Source organism: Choloepus didactylus, chromosome 2 (genome assembly GCF_015220235.1).
Source record: "Choloepus didactylus isolate mChoDid1 chromosome 2, mChoDid1.pri, whole genome shotgun sequence".
NCBI lineage: Eukaryota > Metazoa > Chordata > Mammalia > Pilosa > Megalonychidae > Choloepus > Choloepus didactylus.
The window spans coordinates 230,837,685-230,863,136 of NC_051308.1; the positions used below are offsets into that span (position 1 = coordinate 230,837,685).

At 38.8% G+C, this 25,452-nt stretch overlaps 1 protein-coding gene across 1 annotated transcript in view; it reads right to left on the minus strand.

The window, feature by feature from the left end:
- Positions 1–732: 732 nt before the first annotated feature.
- The window catches only part of MICOS10 (mitochondrial contact site and cristae organizing system subunit 10), a 46,115-nt gene continuing 21,395 nt past the window's right edge, over positions 733–25,452 (minus strand). The window contains exons 2-4 of the mRNA XM_037828343.1: positions 4,341–4,388; positions 3,245–3,354; positions 733–973 (exon numbers count right to left, since the gene is read on the minus strand). Of these exons, the coding sequence (XP_037684271.1) occupies positions 965–973; positions 3,245–3,354; positions 4,341–4,388 (167 nt within the window). The 3' untranslated portion in view covers positions 733–964. The remainder of the gene's footprint in view (positions 974–3,244; positions 3,355–4,340; positions 4,389–25,452) is intronic.

Consider the following 25,452-nt stretch of genomic DNA (forward strand, 5'->3'; position numbering starts at 1 on the left):
GCACTTAGTAAACATGTGAAGAATGAAGGAGCAAGTGGGATCAAGCTCTGCCCATCTTAAATTTTTTACAAAGCGAGAGAAATAAGGTATGATAGGTTTGGCTTTGGGTCTCTGTACATTTTTCAGAAGAAACTGCCAAAAAAAAAATAATAATAATATTTACAAACTACATCTGTGTCCAGCCTCCTTGGTTTAAGTGAAACCACAAGCACAAGCTAACAAAGGGGCATTCGATGTAGCCCTTTTGTCCTCAAACCTCAGCTGCTGGGTGAAGATAAAATCAATCCCACATGTGGCCTGCCAGCCAGGGACGTCTGCCATGAGCTTCCCCCATCAGCCAGGAGAAAGCCCTCAGTGCTGAAGCCTGGACAGTGTCAAGTTCTATGAAAGCCAAAGGACATAACGTCAATGAGGTGACCCAGCCACACAGATTATTGACGTCAGTGCAATGGGCACATCAGTTGTGACCTGCCCTGCCAGATTTATTGGTGAGAACAACACAGATTTAAAGAGCTGCTACAGCAAGGAGAGGCTCCTTGAGAAATCAGTCACCTTCATCAGACAAATGCAGCAGTCTGCAATCTCCAATTTATGAGGTGGAAACAGTTCTGAAAATGACCCATTAGGGGACTGCTCAGAGAGGCTGTGACCAGGCAGTTACACCTGCTGGCAATTCAAATAGATTTGTCCTCATCCTCAGCCACCAGAAGCAAAGAAACATATGCAGTACACTGGGCTTCCTATTTTTAATTTATTTCAAGACCACCTCCTTGCAATTTCCAGAAAGAAAATACAAAATAAGAAAGAGACTTGGTTTCAGTTACATAAACAGTGTGCTGGAGTATAAAGCATTACTGATAACATTGTTACAGAAGAACATCAGCTTACTCCAGGGCACGTCAATATTCCTGAGGAATAAACATGATTTCTCCTTGCCTCCCACTGGGATGTTCTTGGGTGTAAATCACTGCTCCTGTAAAGCAAGAACACTCAGATGAGAACTGTGCAGAGCATTCTGACAACCCTCTCTAAACAGACCAGTAAGGTCAAACCCTTAGCATACTGTTAACGTTAAAACCACCTTTACACGAGGACTGCATACACCCCACCCAGGTTCGTAAAAGAGTGACTCCCCTAACCTTAGAGGGAGAAGAAAAGGAAAGGAGCAGAATAGGGCTGAACAATCAGTGCCTGGCTAACTGCATACGTAAAACTCATTAAAGAGAACACAGGTGAGTGGAGAGAGCAGGGCCCCGGAATCGAGAGTCTAGTAATGATTGATCGTTGGCAAGTTTCTTAACCTCAGCAGAATTCAGATTTCTCATCTGCTCAATGAGGATAATACCTCTCCCTCAGATCTATTGACTGGTCTAGAGAAAGAACATAAAGATAAAGCCCCTAGGACAGTCCCGTTACAGGGCACATCAGGCACTCCACAAGCAGTCCCCATGCTGTGACCGCACAGCCTAGCAAACTGGGATTTTGCTCCTCTTTTCAGAGTAGAGGATGACAACATCGAGGCACAGAGTCAAATTCAGATAAAGTTACAAAGCCACTTTGGAGCAGTACACACAAGGCTGCAAAAAATGGAACAATATTTTCCACAGTAACTCCCAGCCATTAAATATGTAATATGCATATAATTGCCCTAGAGCCATCACCCATGACAACTCAGTTTGGAACAATGAAAACATTTTAAACAATTAAAAGACCTGAAGCTCCTCCCTGGCCTGTCCTGCTCTCCCCAACAGACCACTCTCTAGTGCCAGGAAAGCGAGGAGTCAGAGAACAGTGGAAAGTGCGGTCGCCAGCTCTGGTGCCACGCAGCTGTGCCTCTTCTCGCACTGTCCCCCAGATTACCTCACCCTCGCCTCGGCGTAGAGATGGCTCATTAATATGGAGGGTGGACAAAGTCCTGCCAGGCTTCCTAGCTGGCCAGCTCTCCCTGCTCCCCGTTCTCTTTCCAGCACATACAGACTGGTCAGAAGGCAGCTGACAGTCCCAGCAGGTTCTAAAATGGAGGCTACCGGGCTGAGGTGGGAGACTGTTACTCAAGATTCCCTGACCCTTGTGGCTACGGCTCTCTATCAGAATCAGGACACTCATTTGTACCACATTTTCTGCTCTACTTGTTATGGTGGAACAATGGGCAAGTCAATCATCCTTTCTTGGTTGGCCTCAACTATAAAAAACAGTGTTCCTATTTATATAGCACCTCACAGCTTAAAAACATTTCCACAAATACAATCTCATTTACCCAAAACAACCCTGTAAGGTGGAAATTATTACCTTCATCTTATGGATGGGAAAACAGCAGCTCAGAAGTGAAACGACTTAAGATCAGGTAAGGAGCAAATGATGGCCCCAGGCTCACCCCAGGTCTCTCCTGAGCTCTCTGCTCTTTCCACTAGCCCCCTGCTGCCTAGTCATTGGAGCTCAGGGTAACCTGGAAAATGGATGGTGGTTTTATGCATCCAGGCAACACGAAACTCATTTTGCTACAAAGATCAGGCCTTGGTAAGGCTGAGGCCATTAACACTAACATCTAATAATGATACACTTCATTCATTCACTGTACATTTTTTTGAGTGCCTACTCTGTCCCGGACCCTGGGACACCTCTGTCGTGAGAAACACCAGCCTTCCAGGATCCTTTCACTGAAACCCCAGAGCAACCAACCATCTGAAGGGCAAGTTTGCTACACAAAAACTTCAGGAGGCACGCCACCCTCTTCCCTCTGGAGGCATGTATAACAACAATTACAATTTTCCAGCTTGTCTGAATCATTAAAAATCCATCTGAAGATACAGATCTCAGCAGAATCATGCTGGACTTACAGTCAAGAACCAAGAACCTGTCCCCTTTGATAAAGAGCAGAATAATGGCTGAGTTCTTGCAGTCTTTAGATACAGCTTGAAGATGTATAGATGTTTACAGGCATCTGGGATACTGAACTTTTAAAAAGCACTCCTTATAGATATTTAACACAAATCTACCTCACCATTGATGGTAAACTTTCATGCCGTTTCATCAATTCCAATCGTCTGAAGCTAGAGAGGAGAGAATTTTAGCACCAAAGCAGTGTTAACGTCATTTAAGGCCAAAAAGCAATCAGGACCTCCAGGGAGCCACAATGATACACACAGTTTATTACTTATAGGCATACTAAAGACTTCTTCAGAGGCTCAGCAGAAACTACCTCTTTCTCTTTAGAAAGACAGAAAAATATCATTTCTGCACATACTTTGACATATTTTCCATGGAGAAGATATGGAGCCTGGAAATCATGCTGACAGTTGGAGTATGCCATTCCCAATCCCATGCCAGAACCGAAGGCTAACGGCCACATTCTTCCTAGTGAGCAGAAAAAGGAAAATCCCAAAAGGGAACCATTAGATGATAAAGCTTTTTCTAGCTTACCTACATTTGTGCAGGGTTCAGAAAATATTCATTCAATATTCATCACACTGATGACTGCAACATACCATACATTTTTGTCAATGTTTAATTAATGGCAGAAATAAAGAGGTCTATTAGCAAAATTGATCAAGCACTTACACTGCTAAGTTCAAGGTAAATGAGGGATACAATATGAAGACAGAGTTGAACTGTTTAACTTTTCTAAGTCAGCTCTAATCATCTGCTCATTTCAACTAATTTCTTAACCTTATCAGAAGTAATGATACCTTTCAGAAAGGTATTTGAATTTTAAAAAATATATAAGAATGTCACTAATATTTAGACATTTTGATTATAGTAAACCAATACTGTAAATTATTACTTCATATCAGCACCATAGTTATTTATGATTCACCAGTTATATATTCCCTGCCAGTTCTTCATTGAAAAGGGCAAAGTGACCCCTTTGGCTTCTATTCAATAGCCAAACTTCAGAAGTTCTTCCACAGAATGAAAGGGATATTTCCTGCCCCCTGCATAGGAGAAATTTTGGCCAAGAAGCATGTGTATTTCTGATCCACTTGTTTTTATGACCAGGAGGACTCTCATTTTCAAGTTTCTTTACAAAAAATTACAATCAATGAGAAATATCTGAGGGCATAGACTTGGCCAAATGACTCACTTGCATGAAGCACAGGCTTTTAAAATGATTTCATATTTAAGATATCAGGCACCCTGACTCAATGCCTGGAGGAATTCTGGAGATGCCCAACCCAGTTGATCTCTTCAGCGTCCAAATTCTGGTCTAGCTCATTTTACACTCACCTTTCTAACCTCAGAAACGGATGGATTGGCAGCCAACTACATGTGCCTTCCTGAAGTGCCCCTACTAGGTATACACTATCACGTTATGTTGAAAGGTAGTAAAGAGTCACACTTACTTTTAAAGAAGGTAAGGGAGAAAACAATTCCTAATCCAAAACCAGTACCTACAAAGGAGGAGGAAAGACATGTCAGTTCTCATAAACACCAGTAACTTGACAAAAATAAAATAAACATTTCTTAAAAGTGAACATCTATAAAACAGATGATTATTCTTTCATAATTTGGTACCGAGTTGATTTTTTCATTTCCAACTTTCTTTCTTGTTGCCAGAGTCATTTATAAATGACTTTGGTCCCCTTCCCCACAATAGGAGATAAAAAACTTTATTCACCGTTCTGTCTATGTCTAGACAAGCCTGGGGCATTGGTGGGAGGGCGGGTGGGGGGCTAGGGGTGGGTGGGACTATGGACAACCGGGACACAAGCCAAGATAGAACTCTTGAATAAGACCCTCTCTTCAGGGCTTTCAAATGGCCTCAGGCAACCTGGGTTCTCCCATCCATGTTACATATAGATGCCACAACCAAAAGTCAGGTAAACAATGTCAACAGGAAGTGCCCCTTGTCATTTCAGCACTTTGTACAGTGGCAAGTTTTTGAGAAAGACAGCAAGTAGTGATCAGAACAATTCCCAAAGGCTAAACTATTACACAAGTCCGAGTGTCCAGAGAGAAAGCCCCAAATGTGGAGATTAATTCCTCCCCTCATTTTACTCACAGAGAATTTTTTGCATATTTTTGGTGAACTTTAACATATATACATAACAGTGATAACTTTCAAAGTACGATTTAACAAGTAGAGAGCAATTTTGAAGAATGTCATGGGTCACAGTTCCACGACATCAGCTATTTCCATTATTGCAAAATATAATATACATACAGAAAGGTGTTAATTTTCAATGTATAGCTCAATAAGCAGTTATATAGGTAATTTCAAAAATTGTTATGGTTTACAGTCCCACAGTTTCAGTTCTTTCCTTATTATGAAATATAGGGTATATACAGAAAGGTGAAGATTTTCAAAGCACAATTCAATGAATAACTATAGAGCAAATTTCAAAGAATGTTATAGGTTATAGTCATTTACCTCCTTCCAGCTATTCCAACACCCTAGCATCTAAAAAATATATATATTTATATAAAGTTTCAGTTTTCATAGACCTTTGTTAAATCTTTTATCTTGTTTGTTGCTACCCCTTCCTCTCACTTAATCTGCTTCTCCATCTTCAGGGGTGTCTAGGCAGTAACTACCCTAACTTGCTTATATTGAAAGGGGGTGTCGACATTATGGGGAAGGGGCTGCATCTGATTGTTGTTCTTAAAGAGGCTTTTGCCTCTAGGTTTTAGGACTTGTCTGGCATAGGAACACTCTGGTAGATTTAAGTTTCTGAGAGATAAAACTTGGTGAATGACCCTACACAACCTAGCTGTTCAAATTAGAATACAATTAAGCCTTTTTACTGTCTCCAAATCAAGTTTTGTCTTTTGTCTTCCTTGAAAAAAAAAAAAAAACTTGGTGAGTGAATCTTTTGTAGAATCTCAGGTAGGAACCTAGGTATTTGGGAACTACTTTTGTTAAGGGCATGGTGTACTGTGGCCATTTGGGATGTCTAGCTGGAGCCTGCATAAGAGAAACCTCCAGGATAACCTCTCAACTCTATTTGGGATCTCTCAGCCACTGTAACCTCAGCTTGTTAACCTTTCTTTCTCCTCCTTTTGGTCAAGTAGGCATTTTCATAGAGCATTTTTAACCACTATCTTTCCAAATAAAACCAGTTTTAACTATAAAAAACAAACACAAGCTTATTTCAATGGTGTGGTAGAAAAAAAAATTTTCAATATCTAACTTTAAATCAAATTTCACAGGAATATAAGCACGGAGAAAGGAAGGAAGGCTCCATTTGAGAAAAATGACAAAACCCTAATTTTTCCAGAATCTCTCAAGCCCAGTCATTCCGGTGCTACCTTCACAAGTTCTGTAAATCCACACATTGCCAGCACTATTGTTTACTTAATTATTTTCTTTTAAAAAGAAATCAACACATGCATTAAAAAAAATTTTAGCCTCACCCTAAATAATAATATTGGTGAAATCATGGATTTGAGTACTAGCAATATTTTCCCCTAAGGTGTAATAAAATGAATACAGAACTATTAACATAAAAAAATATGTCTGTGGTACCACTTAGAAAAAAAATCACTTCCCTATAGGTACTATAGGTGGTACATGTCTCAAACTTTGAGACAAACTTATTTCACCATCATCAAAAAACCAAGCTAACATACCAGGGAAGAGAGCCAAAATCTGATTTTTCCCCCCCGGCTTGAGAGAGCAATTGTTTCCAGAGACATTTTGCAGTTTATAATGTTCTTTACTGAGCATCAACTCCAAGATCCAACAAAACTCTTGACCAACCTCTTACAATTAAGCATCACATAGAAGTCCCAGTCTTGCCTTAATCGTTTTCAAGTCTGTGCTGCAGAAATTCAAAAAGTTTTTTTCATGATTCCAGGCTACTACAATGTGAAAATTCAAAGTATTCCTCAGTCAACCACCTTGACCTTTCTGCTCCAAAAGCAGAGAACTACATCATGAGCAAGCAAGCTAATCCACATCTTTTTTGATTCAAATAATTACTTTTACTTCTATGCATCAATCCAGCTGGTGTTGACCTGAAATAAGTATTTCAGGGTGATTTCAGACAATTCTCTCCTATATGTGTATTTGGCCATGATGTATTGTTTTCATATTACTGTATCCTATACAAATAAGAATTTTAAATAAAAATTGCTTCTTTGCCCTGTCCAATAGGCCCTGCATTAGGTACTATTCTGGCACTCCACTCAAAATGCAGTATCTGAATATTAGCTGTACCATCCCAATTTCCATATAATTTAATGTAACAGTGGAAAACTTGTCAGTTTACAGACAAACGTTAACCTATTCAAGGTGGATATAATGAAAATGGAGGGGAACTAACATCTGAGTATTTTTCACAAGTACCAAACATTCTCTTTTAAACCACCCAAAACCTGATGTGTTATTATCCCCCATTTTACAGATGCAGAAAATAACTTGCCCAAGGATAATCTGTTGAGTTGATGGTAGAGCAGTGAACAGGACCCAAGTCTGCCAGACTCCAAAGCCATTCTACCCACTATGAACAGACACTGGATTCCCCTACAATTTCAACCCCTCAACAGTCACTACCTCCCAAGGGAAATCAGAATGCCAAGACTTCTCCTGCCAGTGAAGTAAAGATACAGCCAAGAAACGAACTGTGCTCCCCACACAACAGCCCAGAACACTAGGCAACCAGGGTAGTAACAAGTCTACACAAAGCCACAAGGGCTTGTTCAGATTCATTCCCAGGCTAATCCTATTGCACATGTCACAGACAAGTCTACCTGGCTGGCGAGATTGAAGAACTTCAGAGAAACGTGAGCCATACCCATCAACACTCCTTGGCAAAATCTGCTCTCGCCTGGTTTATAAAATGGCACAGGATTCAATTTCAAGGCGACTTGCCTCATCCCCTTGCAGCTGGAAGATGAGTAAGACAGTAAATTGGTACTAGAAAATGAGGTAAAGGATTTGGACTGGCTTACAGATTTCAAACCCGGCAATGGGACGGAGAGGTAGGACAGTAAAAACATAATGGCTTACAATCAGAGCTTTTGGTCTTCTCCATCTGGAGGCATTTTTTGGCACCAAATCAAAAGCCCAAAAGGAAAATGTTTCAGCATTTTTCTTGTTCCCTCTGACTCCATGCCTGTCTCTTCTATTTTTCCCCCAAGGAAAGAAAGTTCTCTGGTTGCTCAACTTTTCCTAGTAGAAAAAAGAATGCGGTTAAGCCCACTGCTACCAGTATCACTCAACCAAAATGATGAGAAATGCTTCAAGATCAAACAATGCAGAGCAGAAAATATTTACTTGTCTAAATTCAGTATATGCCCATCCACCCAGTTTTGATTCTATTAAAGGCATTATCTGCAATCATAAATATGATACCAAAATCACAGTTCAGACTAGCCAAGTTATCAAGGAACATGCTCTGGGTCTTAGTTAAATTCTTATGAGTGATTTTTTTTTTCTCCTTTTCTACACTTTAAGACACAAAGAAACAAGATATTCACTTCAGAAAAAAATAAATCCAGAAAATGATTTTTAAATGCCAACTTTTACAAAGTTAGCTATCTCAATTATTTAAGAGATAATCAATGGTGGAACCGCTGATGAGTTTTACAGGTTCAAGTTCTCACATGCTCAATTTTCCTTTTAAAGGCAACATGTTGCTTCAAAGAAAGTCCCACCTGATCAGGGGACACCAACTCTACAGCTGTTTCCACTAAAGAGTGGCACCTCTAGGCCAGGTTTAAACTTCATAACAATAAAACATGAAAGGTTTGTCTTACAATAAAAGCAAACCAACATGGAAAAGAAAAAAGTTTTCTCTGCCCTTGGCCACTTTTTTCGTTGTTGCATGACAAGTTCTTTTGGAAGAAAAAAGCCAAAGAAAAAAGTACAAAGCATTTTTCACCTTCCCTGGAAGCAAATATTTAACTATGAATACAGTTTATATAACTGCCTCCCCTCACTCAAGCCTGCTCTTTTGGTCCATGCTGTCTGAAATGACAAATAACCCTAAAATAAAGAAATGCCTGATTATAGCACACATCTTCTTCATGACAAAGTCTAGTAATGAGGAGGAGGTGGGAGGGCAAGGCAAAAAGAAAAGAAAAGGGAAAAAAAAAAAAAAAACACTTCAGAGGCGCCTTATGGAATTGACATTAGGCAGAGGGCCCATGCTCTGAAACCATTTCTTTTGGAGAGGAGAATGAATTGGCACAAATTCTTTCAAAAAGAAATTACCATACTCCAAATCAACCTAAGCACGTACTTAAATGTACGCTTAGTGCCCAAAAGGACATCATAAAACTGGTTAATAGATAAACAAAGAATTTTAGGAAGCAGCAATTCCTTAACAGCTAATCTGATAGTACTTTTTAAAAACTTTTTATTTTGAAATGCTTTCCAATTGACAGGGAAGAAACAAAAATAATTCAAACCTCTTATGGAGAACTCCAACATAATACCTATCCACCACACCAATGATACCCAGATCCACTAATCTTAACATTTTGCCACACTTGCTGTATCAATCAATACATCTATCAATCCATTGTCTAAAAGCTTGAGTGTAGTTTGTATACATCATGCTCCTTGAACACTTAATACTGACATTTACCTCTCCTAAGAACAAGGATAGTTACTCATGTAACCATCTTAAGTGCAGTTATCAAGAAATTTAACATTGCTATAAAGCTTAACAGTCTATATTCTGATTTTTGCATATAACCCAGTAATGTCCTTTTTTGAGCCTTTTCTCTTCCTTTGTTAGATCCCGCCCAGGGTCACATATTGCATTTAATTGTCATTGTATCTTTAGTTGCTCTTTTTTTTCTTTTTTTAAATAGGTTCCTCAGGTTCTGTTTACTTTTCTTCATTCTTTCTTCTTTCTGCTCCTCAGACTGGGTGATTTCAATTGTCTTTTTCAAGTTCACTGCTTCTTTCTTCTGCCAGCTCCAATCTGCTGTTGAACTCCTCTGGGGAGTCTGTATTTTCTGTTACTGTAGTCTTCAGCTCTGTTTGGTTCCTTTTCATAATTTCCACCTCTCTATTGAGATTCTCTGTGTTCATCTATTGTTTTCCTGATTTCCTTTAGGTCTTAGCATATTTAGGGCAATTTTTAAAAAAGTCTTTGGTATGTCCCAGGTGTGGTCCTCCTCATTGATGGTTTATAATGTTTTAATCTTCTCCCTTGCCTGGATCACTGCTTCCTGTTTCTTTGTATGTTTGGTGATCTTTTGTTGAAACTGGAAGTTTTAATATTTTAATATGTAATCACAATTTAGATTCTGAGGTGTCTATTCCTTAAGTTTGTATCCAGCTAGTGTTAAGACAGAACTTTTCTTGAATGCCAGGAGGTAACAACAAAAAAGGGAGGGGGGGGACACCTGTCCCAATCTTTGTAGATCTACGTATGTGAGTACTCTCCTGTAGGGCTTATCCATACCATGAACGTAGAGAATAACCTGAGGCCAAAGCATAGGGATCCCCCTGATCTTTTCTACACATGCATCTAGTCTTGGTTAGGCAGGTACATGTGACCTTAGGAATTTCCCTATTTACACAGATACAAATGCCCCCTCTTCCCTAGGGAACAGTTTCCACATGGTCTGGGGCACTGCACTCTATGTCCTACAGCATCAATCCCTTGCCCCAGGCAGCCACGAATTGACTGCTCTTCCACAGGAGAACTCTGTGAGCCTGGGACAGCGAGCCTGCAGTGAGTGTCCTAGTTCAATCCCTCAGGTCTCCACTAGAGAGACTGGGCCCAATATACCTGCTCCCGGTAGTGCACAAGGGTTACTCTGCACCGGAACCAGGGACGTACACTCATGCCAGTTCACTGCCAAGCCAGAGAGGGGATGGGGGAGTGGTCAGCCAGGGCACCACGAGATCCAACCACTTTTAAGTTGCCTTTTTCTTGATTCAGCACACACCTTGTTACTGCAATCCTTTGTTTTCTGGAGCTTTGAGAAAGATGTTTCTGCCAGTTCTTGCTGGTTGTTCAGAGCTTCTGTGGGGGGATGGGATGGAGCCCTGAAACTTCTCACTCTGCTATCTTGATTGTTATTAGTATTTTAAGAATAAAAAGAACAGAGAACTCTGCTCCACTAACTACATATGCAATATTGCCTTATCTTGTGCCTAAGTACATTTTATAACAAATTTAAAAGAATAACAGCCAAATGAGGTTCAGAACAGTATTCACTGTAAGCCACTTTTTTGTAAGAAAGGGGCAGAAAATTATGTTGATGGCCGTTACTGTGATATATGGACAATCTCTAGTTAGTCAATGCAACTTTTACATTTAGAAAAAGCATTGCCCTCACCATGCCACAGAACATAAAGCTTTATTTCAGTGCAAATAATCACGAAGCAAACAATCGTAAGAATTAACAAGCAGGCTATATAATCTGATTGCAGTCTTGGGGTAGAAATGTGCTTTGGATGTTAGCCCTTAAACAATACAGTACATGCTCCTGCAGACACAACTTTGCAAAAGTTGCAGTGCCAATGGACTTTCAATTAAGGAGGGACACTCATTGTTTAGAGAGACAAAGAAAAGAAAATCCTATAGAAATTCACTTTGAAAACATTTTGATAAAAGACCATAGATACATTTTATTTCTCAATAACTTATCTGATAATTACTAAGACTTTACTCCAGCTTGCCATTTTAAGTAAGGCTCTTATATTCAAAAACTTAAGTTATCAAATGCTAAAATTTAAATCTACATCTAAATATTAATTAAAACTGTGAAGCAACTCAATTTAATTTGCATAACAATTTACATCAAGATGTATGAGTAAAATCTATTAAGTAACATATTCAACTGGCAGTTTACAAATATGAGAAGTTACAGGATTTACCAGCAACTCTAAGATGCTAGAAACCATGAACCCCATAACTTTTTTATTTTTAAATGTCTGAAAGAAAAGATACAGCTTCTAAAATTGAAGGATTTTTGGGGGGCGATTCTTCTCAAACAGTTAAAACATAGGATTTCCACTTCCAGGTATATATCCAAAAAACCTGAAAGCAGGTACTCAAACAGATAATTGTACACCAACATTCACAGAAACATTATTCACAATAGTCAAAAGACAGAAACAACCAAGTGTCCATCAACAGATGAATGTTTAAATAAATGTGTTATAGCCATACAATGGAATATTACTCAGCCATAAAAAGAAATGAAGGTCTGATGCATGCTAAAATATGGATGAACCTTGAAAACATTATGCTACATGAAATAAGCCAGACACAAAAAGGCAAATAGTGTATGATTTCTCTTACATGAAATATCTAGAGTACGCAAATTCAGAGAGACAGAAAGTAGGCTAGAGGTTACCAGGGGAAGGGAGGAGGTTATTGCTTAATGGGTATACTGTTTCTGTTTTGGGTGATGAAAAGGTTTTGGTAACAGGTGGTGATGGGGTAGCACAACATTGTAAATGTAATTAATGCCACTAAATTGTACACTAAAAATTGGTTAAAACGGCAAAAATTGTTACATATGTTAACAATAAAAAACACTATAAAATACTTTGCAAATAAAAAGGATTATTTTCATTTACCTGGAAAAGAAAATGAGGATTTTACCCTTCTGCTGAGCAGACTGGAAAGAATATCAAGACAGATCTGGGTTCAAACCACTGCTCCACTACTGACCAGTGAGCTCTCTAACCTCAGGTAAATAATCTAATCTCTCAGGCTCAACCTGCTCATCTATAGTGTGAAGACAATTTTACAGGGCTGCTGTATTAGGAAAACGTAAAGTAGTAAAGTATCTTGCAGTGTCTGAGACAAAGTTTACTAAGTGGTAGTAAGTTCTGCTACCTTCCTAATAAAACACAAAAGATGTCAAAAGTATAATGTAACAGTTATTATGCTATTAAAAGACAAGTCACTGGTTTAAGATCACACTGAGGGTGAGCCACAGCTGAAAATCAGAACCTTAGCCATTGTTTATATGAATACATCAGGTTTTAATACATATTTTTTGAAATTAGGGGATTCCTTCAGACTCATTGCTGAACTAGGACATTTTGCTTTAAAAGGTAATAAAGATTTTCCTAGAGTTGTCTTGTGTTTAATAAAGCTATATTTATGCTTTGAACATGGATTAATGTCAAATCGACCTATTTATAATGGATATGCTTTCCTGTTCAATCATGTTTCTAACAAAGGTATTACAATCATCAAATACATTTGTTATGACAGAACAAACAAGAATGTGCTTTTATAGAAAAAGACCCTTGGGACTGAGTTTAGTGGGAACTACATTTCCAAGAAACATTCCTGATTTATGAAAGATATCCAGGGCCCAATTTATGAGGGAAAATAAAATAGTTTTAAGTCAGCTCCAAACTGTGTTACTTAATCCTTTGAGGCAAAGACAGATTGTCCCAGGTGTCCATGTATAAATTCCAAATCATGTGAATTAACCAAGAAAGTATGCCAGACCAAAGAAGCGGGTTCAGGCTGTGTTAATCAGCTTCCCAAAAATCAACATTGCTGTAGGGCGTATAGGAAATAGCCCAAGAAGGCAGCTATTTCACAAAAACCTGAACCTTCCTGTGGCTATCTAGACTGGACAGAGGCTGTAACATCTGCAAGAATTTCTCAGGTGGACATCAATTACGAGGATTCTGATCAAAACAAGCAAACCAGTTAGCAGAAAGAAGTAAAGCTATGGGAGATAAATGTGGCAGTCATTACCATTAAGCTTTGCTTCAAGAAAGCCAAATTCAAAAAGGCCCTTTTAAATAAGTACTCAGAACACACAATTCAAATTTCAAAATTCTCACAATTTTCCCAGAATGCATAAAACAAGAAACATAATTGTAGCTGTTTTACTGAAATATAATTAGCTAATTCACATGTGGGCATAGGATAAAGGAAAGTGAGGAGAATCTGATGATTTAGTGAAGGGAGACTGAAAAAAAAGATGCAGATTATTAAGGTTACATAAATGCAATAAAAGACTCATATATTACATTTATTTGGAGGATGGGGCTGCTTTAGATACGAACATTTATAGAGTACCAGACACTGTACTGTTTCTATATATTATTTCATTTAATCCACAGAACTGTCTTATGATCCTGTCTTACATAACAGGAAACAGATTTTACAGAGGTTAAGTAACTTGCCCAAGTATACACAGCTAAATAAGTGAAATTCAAACCCAAGTTGCCTGATTCTAAAGACATGGCTCTTTCTTACACATGAGGCTAAACCACACAGAAATTCAGCACAGCAGCAGGATACCTAGTCTGTTGTTACATATGGCAACAAAGTGTTTTTCTGGATTGTAGCACTGGGTAATTTATGATTGTATTACTCTTAGTCCCTCAAGAAAACAAGGAAATCACAGATGTTTGATTTATCAGCACTGGTAACGAAGACGCGAAATTACTTAGAATCAATGAGAAATAGTCAACAAATTAAGCCAGGAAACACTTCCCTCTGTGCACTGGCTGGAGACAAAATGAATCCAAATGGTAGTTTAGGCTTACAAATTGTTCTAAAGGGTATTTTCCAGTGACTTCCTTCTTTTCTCCAATATCGCTACCTCCTCCTCATCTCTACCAGTAACTGGATTCTCATCTTTAACTCTGTCATCAGTAGACCGGCCCTACAAGAAATGCTAAAGGGAGTTATGCAGTTTGAAAGGAAAGGACACTAGACAAAAGCCACATGAAGAAATAAAGGTCTTCAGTAAAGATAATGACATCGGTAAATATAAATACCAGTACTATTGTATTTTTGGTTGGTAAATCCACTCTTTACTTCCTACAGGATCTAAAGAGCAAATGCATAAAATTTAATGATAAATTAATGATTTGGGGCTCATAATGTATAAACAGGTAATATGCAACAAGAACTACATAAAGTTGGGGGCACGGAGGGCTACAGGGTTTGTGTATTATACTGAAGGTGAGTTGGTATCAAAGCAAATGAGATTGTTATAGGCTTAGGATATTTAAGCCCATGGTAACCACAAAGACAGTATCAGAGAATATGCAAGCTCTTAGAGACAGAAAGTAGAGTTCAGGTTACTAGGCAGGAATGGGGGGCAGGGGCAATGGAGAGTTAATGCAAAGTGAGTGTAGGGTTTCTGTTTCGGGTGAAGAGAAAATTTTAGTCATGGATGGTGTTAAGGGTACTTTAACATTGTGAGTATGATTAATCCCACTGAATGGTATGCTTAGAAGGGGTTGGGATGGTAAGATCTATGTTGCATATTTGTTTCCACAATTATAAAAAAGAAAGAGAAACTAAAGAGGTAATGACAATGAAATGCAATACGTGATAACTGGATAGGCTCTAAGAATGGAGGAGAAAAGGCTCAAAATGACATTATTAGGACATAAGAAAAAAAGGTAATAGAGAATATAAGCTTTATATCAATGCTAACTTTCTTAAACTTGATAGCTGCACTTGGGGTGATTGCACGGGTGAATACCCTTGTTGATGGGAGGTGTACATGGAAGTATTTTGTGTTTTCAAGGAGTATGATATGCGTAACCGGTTCTCAAATGTTCAGAAAATAGATAAATGATGGATGGATGGATGGATGGATGGATGGATGGATGGACGGATGGACGACAGATGGAATGATAGGGCAAAGGTGGTAGAATTCTGGAGTTAGTGGATGTTGCAGTGTGCTAAAGCTGCTGGAATGCAATATAAGAGAAACAGATTGGCTTTTACAATTTATTAAAATTTACAATTCCAAGGCATGAAAATGTCCAAATTAAGGCATCAACAGGATGATACCTGGACCCTGAAGACAGGCTGGGGCATCTGGGACACCTCTGTCACAAAGGGAAGGCACATGGCAATGTATGCTGGTCCACTCCTGGGTTCTGGTTTCAATGACTCTCTCAGCTCCTCTGGGGCTTTTTCTCTCTAAGCTCTCTCTGGCTTTTTCTGTCTTTTATCCCCTCATAAAGGACTCCAGTAAAAGGATTAAGACCCATCTAGAACGGGCTAGGTCACATCTCAACTGAAATAACCTAACGAAAAGGTTCCACTCACAAAAGATCTGCACCTACAGAATGAATTGAAAGAACACGGCTCACTCTTTGTTGCTCAGATATGGCCCTCTCTCTCTCTAACTAAGCCACCTTGGCGGGTAACCTCGCTGCCCTCCCCCTACGTGGGACCTGACTCCCAGGGGTGTACATCTCCCTGGCAATGCAGGATATGACTCCTGGGGATGAATCTGGACCCGGCATCATGGGATTGAGAACATCTTCTTGACCAAAAGGGGGATGTGAAATGAAACAAAATGGAGCTTCAGTGGCTGAGAGATTTCAAACGGAGTCGAGAGGTCACTCTGGTGGACATTCTTATGCACTACATAGATAGCAGTTTTTAAGTTTTTAAGTTTTTAAGTTAAAGTTTTTAAGTTTTTAAGTTAGATAGCAGTTTTTGAGTTTTTAAGTTTATCTTATGCACTACATAGATAGCAGTTTTTAAGTTTTAATGTATTGGAATAGCTAGAAGTAAACACTAGCTAGTTTTTAAGTTTTAATGTATTGGAATAGCTAGAAGTAAACACACCAAACTCCAACCCAGTAGCCTTGACTCTTAAAGACAATTGTGTAACAGTGTAGCTTACAATGGGTGACAGTGTGATTGTGAAAACCCTGTGGATTGCACTCCCTTTATCCAGTGTATGGATGGATGAGCAGAAAAATGGAGACAAAACCTAAATGAAAAATAGGGTGGGATGGGGGGATAATCTGAGTGCTTTTTTTTTTTTTATTCTGATTCTTTCTGGTGTAAGGAAAATGTTCAAAAATAGATTGGGGTGATGAATGCACAACTATAAGATGGTATTGTGAACAGTTGATTGTACACCATGGATGAATGTATGGTATGTGAATATTTCTCAATAAAACTGAATTTTAAAAAAACACACATAAAAACATTTAAAAAAAAAAAAAAAAGAACACGGCCCAACGAGTGGAGGTGGCCTAAGGGTACATCAGCTGAAGAACAGAATGGTGAACTGTGGTGTATGCATACAATGGAATATTGTTTAACTGCCAGAAGGAGTGAAGCTGTGAGACACGCAACGAGGTGAATGGATCCTGTAGATAGCATTTTGACTGAAGTACCCTAGAAACAAAGGCAAACATGATAATGCCTCACCATATGGACTAACTACAATGTGTAAACTCAAAACTGAATCTTAGAGCACAGCTTATCAGCGGAATGCTTATTGTAATGGTCCCTAGATTGTAAGCTCTTATAGCAGTCACATCTATTCCTGAATTGTAATGGCTATCTCCAAATTCTGAGATGCTGACCCTTTGTATATAACCTGATAGGTCTCTGGAACTTTGGGTATCTGTGTGACAACTGAACCTCAGAGCTAGAGCTCAGCAGACATGAATGTCAGTATTAGCACATACAGCAACTGTTAAAAAAGCTGAAAAAGAGATATGAATGAAGCAGATCTGGTTAGGACTAGGGCAAATCGGGCCAAAGGGTAAAGGACAATACTGACTTGTGTTTCAAAACTTCAATTTCTGTGTGAGACCAAGGGAAGAGATGTTTATTTGGTGCAGGATCTATATTTTCTGTAGTACAACAATTTTTTTTTTTTTTTTGAAATTTGCTAACTACTTTTTTTTTTAATCATCATTTTATTGAGATATATTCACATACCACGCAGTCATACAAAACAAATTGTACTTTCGATTGTTTACAGTACCATTACATAGTTGTACATTCATCACCTAAATCAATCCCTGACACCTTCATTAGCACACACACAAAAATAACAAGAATAATAATTAGAGTGAAAAAGAGCAATTGAAGTAAAAAAGAACACTAGGTACCTTTGTCTGTTTGTTTGCTTCCCCTACTTTTCTACACATCCATCCATAAACTAGACAAAGTGGAGTTTGGTCCTTATGGCATTCCCAATCCCACTGTCACCCCTCATAAGCTACATTTTTATACAACTGTCTTCGAGATTCATGGGTTCTGGGTTGTAGTTTAATAGTTTCAGGTATCCACCACCAGCTACCCCAATTCTTTAGAACCTAAAAAAGGTTGTCTAAAGTGTGCGTAAGAGTGCCCACCAGAGTGATCTCTCGGCTCGTTTTGGAATCTCTCTGCCACTGAAGCTTATTTCATTTCCTTTCACATCCCCCTTTTGGTCAAGAAGATGTTCTCCATCCCACGATGCCGGGTCTACATTCCTCCCCGGGAGTCATATTCCACGTTGCCAGGGAGATTCACTTCCCTGGGTGTCTGATCCCACGTAGGGGGGAGGGCAGTGATTTCACCTTTCAAGTTGGCTTAGCCAGAGAGACAGGGCCACATCTGAGCAACAAAGAGGCATTCAGGAGGAGACTCTTAGGCACAAATACAGGGAGGCCTAGCCTCTCCTTTGCAGCAACCGTCTTCCCAAGGGTAAAACTTATGGTAGAGGGCTCAACCCATCAAACCACCAGTCCCCTATGTCTGTGGTCATGTTAGCAACCATGGAGGTGGGGTAGGCGAATACCCCTGCATTCTCCACAGGCTCCTCAAGGGGGCATGTAGTACAACAATTTAACTTGTACAGTCAGCTTGTTCAAACACCATAATTATATGGAATTTTGAATAGGAAGTGATATCTGGTAGGTTTGTACAGGTTAGTGTTAAACAGCGACACATCCCAAAGTAATTTGGACAGAGAATAAAAATATATATGCAGGGACCCCTGAGGAGCCAGGGGAAAACACAGAGGTGTTGGACTTCCTCACCTAGGTTGTTGCTGATGTTCTCACAAACATTGAGGACTGACGGGTTGACATGCCAAGCCCTCTGTCTTGAGGCTTGCCCTTATGAAGCTCATTGCTGCAAAAGAGAAGCTAAACCTGCTTATAATTCTGCCTAAGAGTCTCCTACTGAGTACCTCTTTGTTGCTCAGATATGGCCCTCTCTCTCTTTAGCTAAGCCAACTCAGCAGGTGAACTCACTGCCCTCCCCCCACGTGGGACCTGACTGACAGGGGTGGCAATGCATGATATGACTCCCAGGGATGAACCTGGATCGGGCATCATGGGATTGAAATGAACATCTTCTTGACCAAAAGGGGGAAGCGAAATGAAACAAAGTTTCAGTGGCTGAGAAATTTCAAACGGAGTTGAGAGGTCTCTCTGGTGGACATTCTTACGCATTATACAGATAACACTTTAGGTTTTAGTGTATTGGAATAGCTAGAAGTAAATACCTGAAACCATCAAACTGCAACCCAGTAGCCTTGACTCTTGAAGACAATTGTACAACAATGTAGCTTACAAGGGGTGACAATGTGATTGTGAAAACCTTGTGGATCACACTCCCTTTATCTAGTATATGGATGGATGAGTAGAAAAATGGGGACAAAAACTAAACGAAAAATTGGGTGGGATGGGGGGAGGATTTGGGTGCTCTTTTTTACTTTTATTTTTTATTCTTATTTTTATTCTTTCTGGTGTAAGGAAAATGTTCAAAAATAGATTGGGGTGATGAATGGCCAACTATATGTTGGTACTGTGAACAATTAATTGTACACCATGGATGACTGTAGGGTATGTGAATATATCTCAATAAAACTGAATTAAAAAAAAAAAAAAAGAACAAGGCCTTTGGCCTTTTCTGGGGTAAATAACAGCTTCAAACCAGCACAGTGGATATGGGTATCTGGGGGTGGGTGACTAGGGGTATGTTGGTGTTCTATGTATAGGGTTTGTATTATTTTGGGGGGCTGTGCTGTGGATTTGGAGTACTTTCAAAGTAAAAAAAAAAAAAAAAAAAAAAGGAATCAGGGATTCACTATGCCCTATTTACCTATTTATACATAATTATAGGTATTGTTGCCTATTCCTATGATTCGAATGAAAAATTCAAGTAAGAAACAACTCCCTTACACACATTTACTTGCTCAACATTAATCAGTACTTAATAAGTATAAGGTACTGGAGATACATCTCTTTACTCTTGGAGCATATCAGTCTAGTAGTGTTTATTCTTTGAAAAGTAGAAAGTGTAGCACAGTGTTATACTTCATTTATGAGGTTTGTGGACTCGGGGATAAGACAGGTTGAACATGATTGTGAATAATGGCTTTGTTACTAGCTTACTAGTTACTTATCAGTTGTATGTCTCAAGTCCTTGGGCAAATTAAGCTCTCTAGACATAAGTTTCCCCCTATGGCATAGCAGTGCCTATCCCCAAAATGGCATAAACATATAAAATGTCTGGGAGAATATACATTGTAAGTAGTAATGGTGATTTGTCTTCTCCCCCACAAAAAGCATTTTAAGAACAAACTGAAAGTCCAAATATTTACTGAGCACTGAAGGGCAAGAATACTGGATAGAATGAGATTCAGAGAAATAAATCACAAGTGGGGAACTTGTGATTGAGAAGGGATAACAAGTTAGGGACCCAGACTGAACAAACAGAACCTTGGTGCTATGAGAGAGGGACTGTATTCCACAGGTCCGGAGGAAGAGGGTGGGAACAAATTTGGCTGGGAAGAGATTTTAAAAAGTTTCAAGAAGGAGGTGGCATCTGGGTTGTCTTAAAGGAAAGGGAGAATTTTAACAGTCAGTGTTGGGGTGTGTGTATGTGTGCACATTTAGCAAACAAATGCATTCCACCCAATGGCAGAAAAGCAGGCTTATGCAGGGAAACCAGGAGTGGTCCAGTCTGAAGCATGAGGCACATCCAGGAGAGTGGCAGGAGACAATACCGGAAAGGAATTCTGGGCCATTCCACAGAAGACACCAAAAGCTGGGTCAAGGAGTTCACACAGCACTTAATTCAGCAGGCAGTGGGCTCCCATGCAGAGTTTTTAAGAAGGAATAACATTACTGAAGCTGTGTTTTAGGAAGATTCATCTGAATAAGATATATAGGATTACCTGGAAGGGAAGAGACATTTTGCTGGCAGAATTTACAGGATTTACCAACTGATTAAGTGTGGGTATGTGTGTCTGGATTTTTGTGGGGTACAATGAGGGAAAGGCTATCAAAGAAAATCCTGAGGACTTCTATCTGGATAACTATTAAAATGTTGGTGCTATTTATAGTCATCAAACAACCTCTTTTAACTAAATTCCCTTTAAAAATCTAAAATATAGCTTGATTTATAAAAATGCAACACCTACATTGTTTTTAGGAACCTGTGGTGGTTCGAAGCTGTATATACCCCAGAAAGGCATGTTCTTAAATTTAATCCATTCCTGTGGGTGTGAACCCACTGCAAGTAGGACCTTTTAAGGAGGTATGACCCACTTCATTCAGAATGAGTCTTAATCCTCTTACTGGAGTCCTTTATAAATGGGAGAGAAGGGAGAGAGAAAGAGAGAGAGTAGTCAAGGATCACCAGCGGCTGGTCTTTGAGACAACAGCACCATGCTGATATGGACATTTTTCTCAGCCTCAAAACTGTAAGCCAATAAATTCCACTGTTAAGCCAACCCATTTCACGGTATATGTTTTCAACAGCCTAGCAAATTAAAACAAACCCCATAAAATATTAAATAAAGTGAAGAATACTCACTAGACATGCTCTAGGATTAAATGAGAAATTTAATCCTTAGAACACATTTCTTTTATTAGTCTCATTTTATGGATGAAGAAACTGAGGCCACAGGGTTGGGATTTGAACCCAGGCAGCCTGACTCCAGAGGCCTGGACCATCATTGCCGTGCTATTATTTCTAGTGCAGCCTCCTCACAAACAGATGAAGCAACTATAATAATTAATTTAAGCTTACCAAAGGAAACTAAACACCTTCAAAAATCCATTCTAGCAAAGACTACATGTGGGCATTTCACTAATTAGACAAACCAAGCACCTATTGTATCACAGGCACTCTGCTAATCCCTGGGGAATAAGTGCCTACACTCCATAAGTTCCCTGTAGTGTTGAAGCCAACTGTTAGAAACACAAAGTACAAAGTACAATGACAGAAATGGGATATCCTAGAAGCACCGAGGAGGGTATCCAAACCATCGCAATGGTTAGGGAAGGTAAAAGGGGGATGGGGGTGGCAAGAGAAACGGACTACCAGAAGCTCCCTGTTGTTAAATTATAAAATGTGAGGTAGGAGACAAAGCAAGAGGTCTAAGGGTCTTGGCCTCCATCTTCTAAGTAACAGAGAAGCAATGAAGGGTTTAAGCAGGGAAGTAACGAGTAATTTACATGGTTCACTCTGACAGTAACAAAGATAGATTTGCAGATGTCTCCATCAAACATGGAGACCCCAGTTAGGAGGAAGTGACTGCAGTAGCCCAGGTGAGACATGGTCCAGATTTCAGACTCTCTCTTCTCTGCCCATCTGTCTGAAAATGTTATCTTACATACTTTGGTTTCTCAGAAGCCCTCCCTCTACCTTGTCTGTATTCCATGCTAGGCAGAAATGAAGTGAAGATAGTCAAGGCAGGCAGTGCAGGTTAAAGTAAAGCTTTGACTGGGGATTGGGAACTTCTGAGGAGGAGGACTGACCACACTTAATGATAATCCTTAGCTAAGGATGATGTATACTGGAAAGCCTCATGAACAAAGAGCATTAGCCCCTAGTCTAACCTTTCATTTTACAGATAAAGAAATGGAGGCATTTCCTCCAAAATGGTTAGTCATAGAGCTGGGTCAGAACCCAAATCTTCTGACCTTCAATTCAGTGATCTTTACATTACAACTTGCTTCTCTAAAGACCTCAGAAGTGCCAACAAGTTTTATGTACCAAAGAATGACGAATGAAAAAAGCTGAAAGGCATCAGAGCTGGTATATTCCATGGGAAGAATGAAAAACCTTTCATCCTCAGTTGAAACATTAAAAAGAAAAAAGCTTTATCCATTCTGGTCTATAGATTTTAAATGTGTAGCCCTGGATGGTTATCAAAGTGGAGTCAATACAATAATGGAATTAAAATATTTACTAGATGTAAATTCGAAGCCATCCCTTTCAATTAAAAGGAAAAATACAGATAAGCACCTTTTTTGTCCATTCACTTACAACAAAATCTTCTGTAAGTCAGTACTAGACCATCATTACATATGATCAGAAGGTCAAATGTTTAATAGCTCTGTGAGTCTAACATCAGGAAAGGCCTCTTCAACTGTTTCCCTCTCTCCATAAATGATACTACCACTTATGTCTGCATAGCTCACCATGGCTTCTAAAGCTTTTTCACATAAAGTACCTCATTTGAGCCTTATACTAAGAGAAGGTCTTTTCGTCAACATTTTGAAGACAAGGAAATGGGAACGCAAATTAAATGACAAAACTTTAAGTGGCAAAGTGAGATTTCAAATCCAGGCCATCTTTGGATGTCAAGTCTACTGCAGAAGTGCCAATGTTACTCATACAACAGCTGGAAAGAGTGACTCCCTTCAAAATTATTAGGGAAATGAAAAGACAAGTTGTTGCCTATTTCATTTATTTCATTCCAAACCTGAAATTCCCAAATGGTCTAGTTAGTAAAATACACTATTAGTATGATACACTTGACAGCCACTCCCAAACCTCTCCTTTACAAGGTTTCCAGGAGAGCCAATCCAGAAAACCCTTCAAGAATGAAATGAATGGTTTAAAACAATTAAAAAAAAAAAAAAAGGAATGTAGCACCACTGTCCTCCATGTACTCCACACATTTAATGTTATTGAAATAAACTTGCTTTAACTGTAAAGCAATTCAACCACAATGCAATTAGGTGCTGTTACAACTACTTAAAAAAAAAATCAAATTATTTGTAGGTTATATCAACAAATATTATTAAATGCAGAACTCAAAATACTGTACTCTGCTTTACATTTCCTTATAGTTCTTACCGTTACCTGATATATATTCATTCATTTATTGCTTGTCTCCCTCACAAGAATGTAAACACCATGAAAGCAGAGGCTATTTTAGGAGGGAGGGCACCACTGTATCCCCAGCACCCAGAATAATGGCAGGCTTAGAACCCAGTAGGTATTCAACAGATATTTATTGGTTGAATGATTGATAAAATCTCTGAGGATGAGTCTTAAATTCAACCTCACTAAATCCAAGACAGAAATGTTGATGGTATTAGCTTCTGAATCCTTAACTAATATTCATAAGCATACAGAACAGCAGATTTGTTTCTCCATTCAACACTTATTGAACATAACCATGAGCCAGGAATTCAAAGATGAAAAAGACAGGACCGTCCAGGCCAGCAGGTAGGACAATGTGTCTGGGATGATCAGAGATAAGAAAGGAACCATTTAGTCTACAGTTTAAATGTGACCACTTCATGTCACCTTTCCCTCCTTCCTCCATTTTGGTTCTATCCTCAACTCTAAAAAGGCACTGAATCTATAACAAGAGACTGTATTTCAAGACTTTTCATTCTTCAGATTAGAAAAACAGGAGCCAGAAATCCATTTAATATTCAAGTCCATTTAATATTTTACTTCCACTTGTGCACATCCCCCCACACCACCCCTCACTTTTTTTGGCTGTTGCTATGTGATATGTTGGTCAATAAATGAGTTCTGATTAATACTTTGAACTTGATTATTCTGTTTCATCAAATGGTCTCAAAGTAACAAAGTAATTTGCAAATATTCTCTGTTTATCAAAAGATAAAGGGAGATAGACAAGGGGCCAAATATTTAAGAAGCATACCAAAAGTTTTGCATTTAAGGTATTGTTGGTGCAAATGATGAATATATATCAAGCAAGTATTTGCAAAGATGTTAGAAGTACTTGCCTGCATTCCCGGGCCTTTCTCTGTGAGCAAGCAACGTCCCCTTTGCTATTCAAATCTGGTTCCAGTAAATTGCTAAAGACCATAAGGCTAGGAAACATTACCCAACTGACCTTATATTTCAGTATTATTCTACAGTCTTTCTTAAAGGCATCACTACTCTACAAATTCCTCAAACTAAACCTCTCCAAATCACTGGACTTGCATACATTAAGAAACCAAGAATTTAATTATCATAATCTGACTGAAAGTCTTCTGAGGTAGAAGTTATGAACTGAAAATAAAAAAAATTCAAGTTGCAGCTGGAAAAAGGAGAAAAATTTTATTTTTCAATGGTCAAAGCCAATCTTTCCTGGGAGCATATAAGATTAGTAACATTTATTCTAATATCAAGACAAAATACATGATTGGAGCAATAATATACTGTATTTTTGTTTCCAATCACAATGGGATATTTATGAGCTCACAAGCTCAAAGTTTGTCATGTACAGGCCTATGCTGAAATGGTAAAAGAAAAGAAAAGAAAATCCCTACAGTTAATGAATTTCAATTTAGTTATCTGAAATGATGCCAAGAAACTACCAAGCCTTTTTAGGACTACCTTCCTAGTAAAAAGTGAATTATGTTACTAAAATCACTTGCTTTACTTAATCATTTAAAATCTATCAAACAGGAATTCTGAGTGGTTTATATGTGCAAGTTCTGACAAACAATCAGAAACATTTGTTCTAACTCATAAACATTTGTCAAAGTAAAGTAAGCCTACAAATCTGTCAACAAGTGTGTCAGAGTGTTAA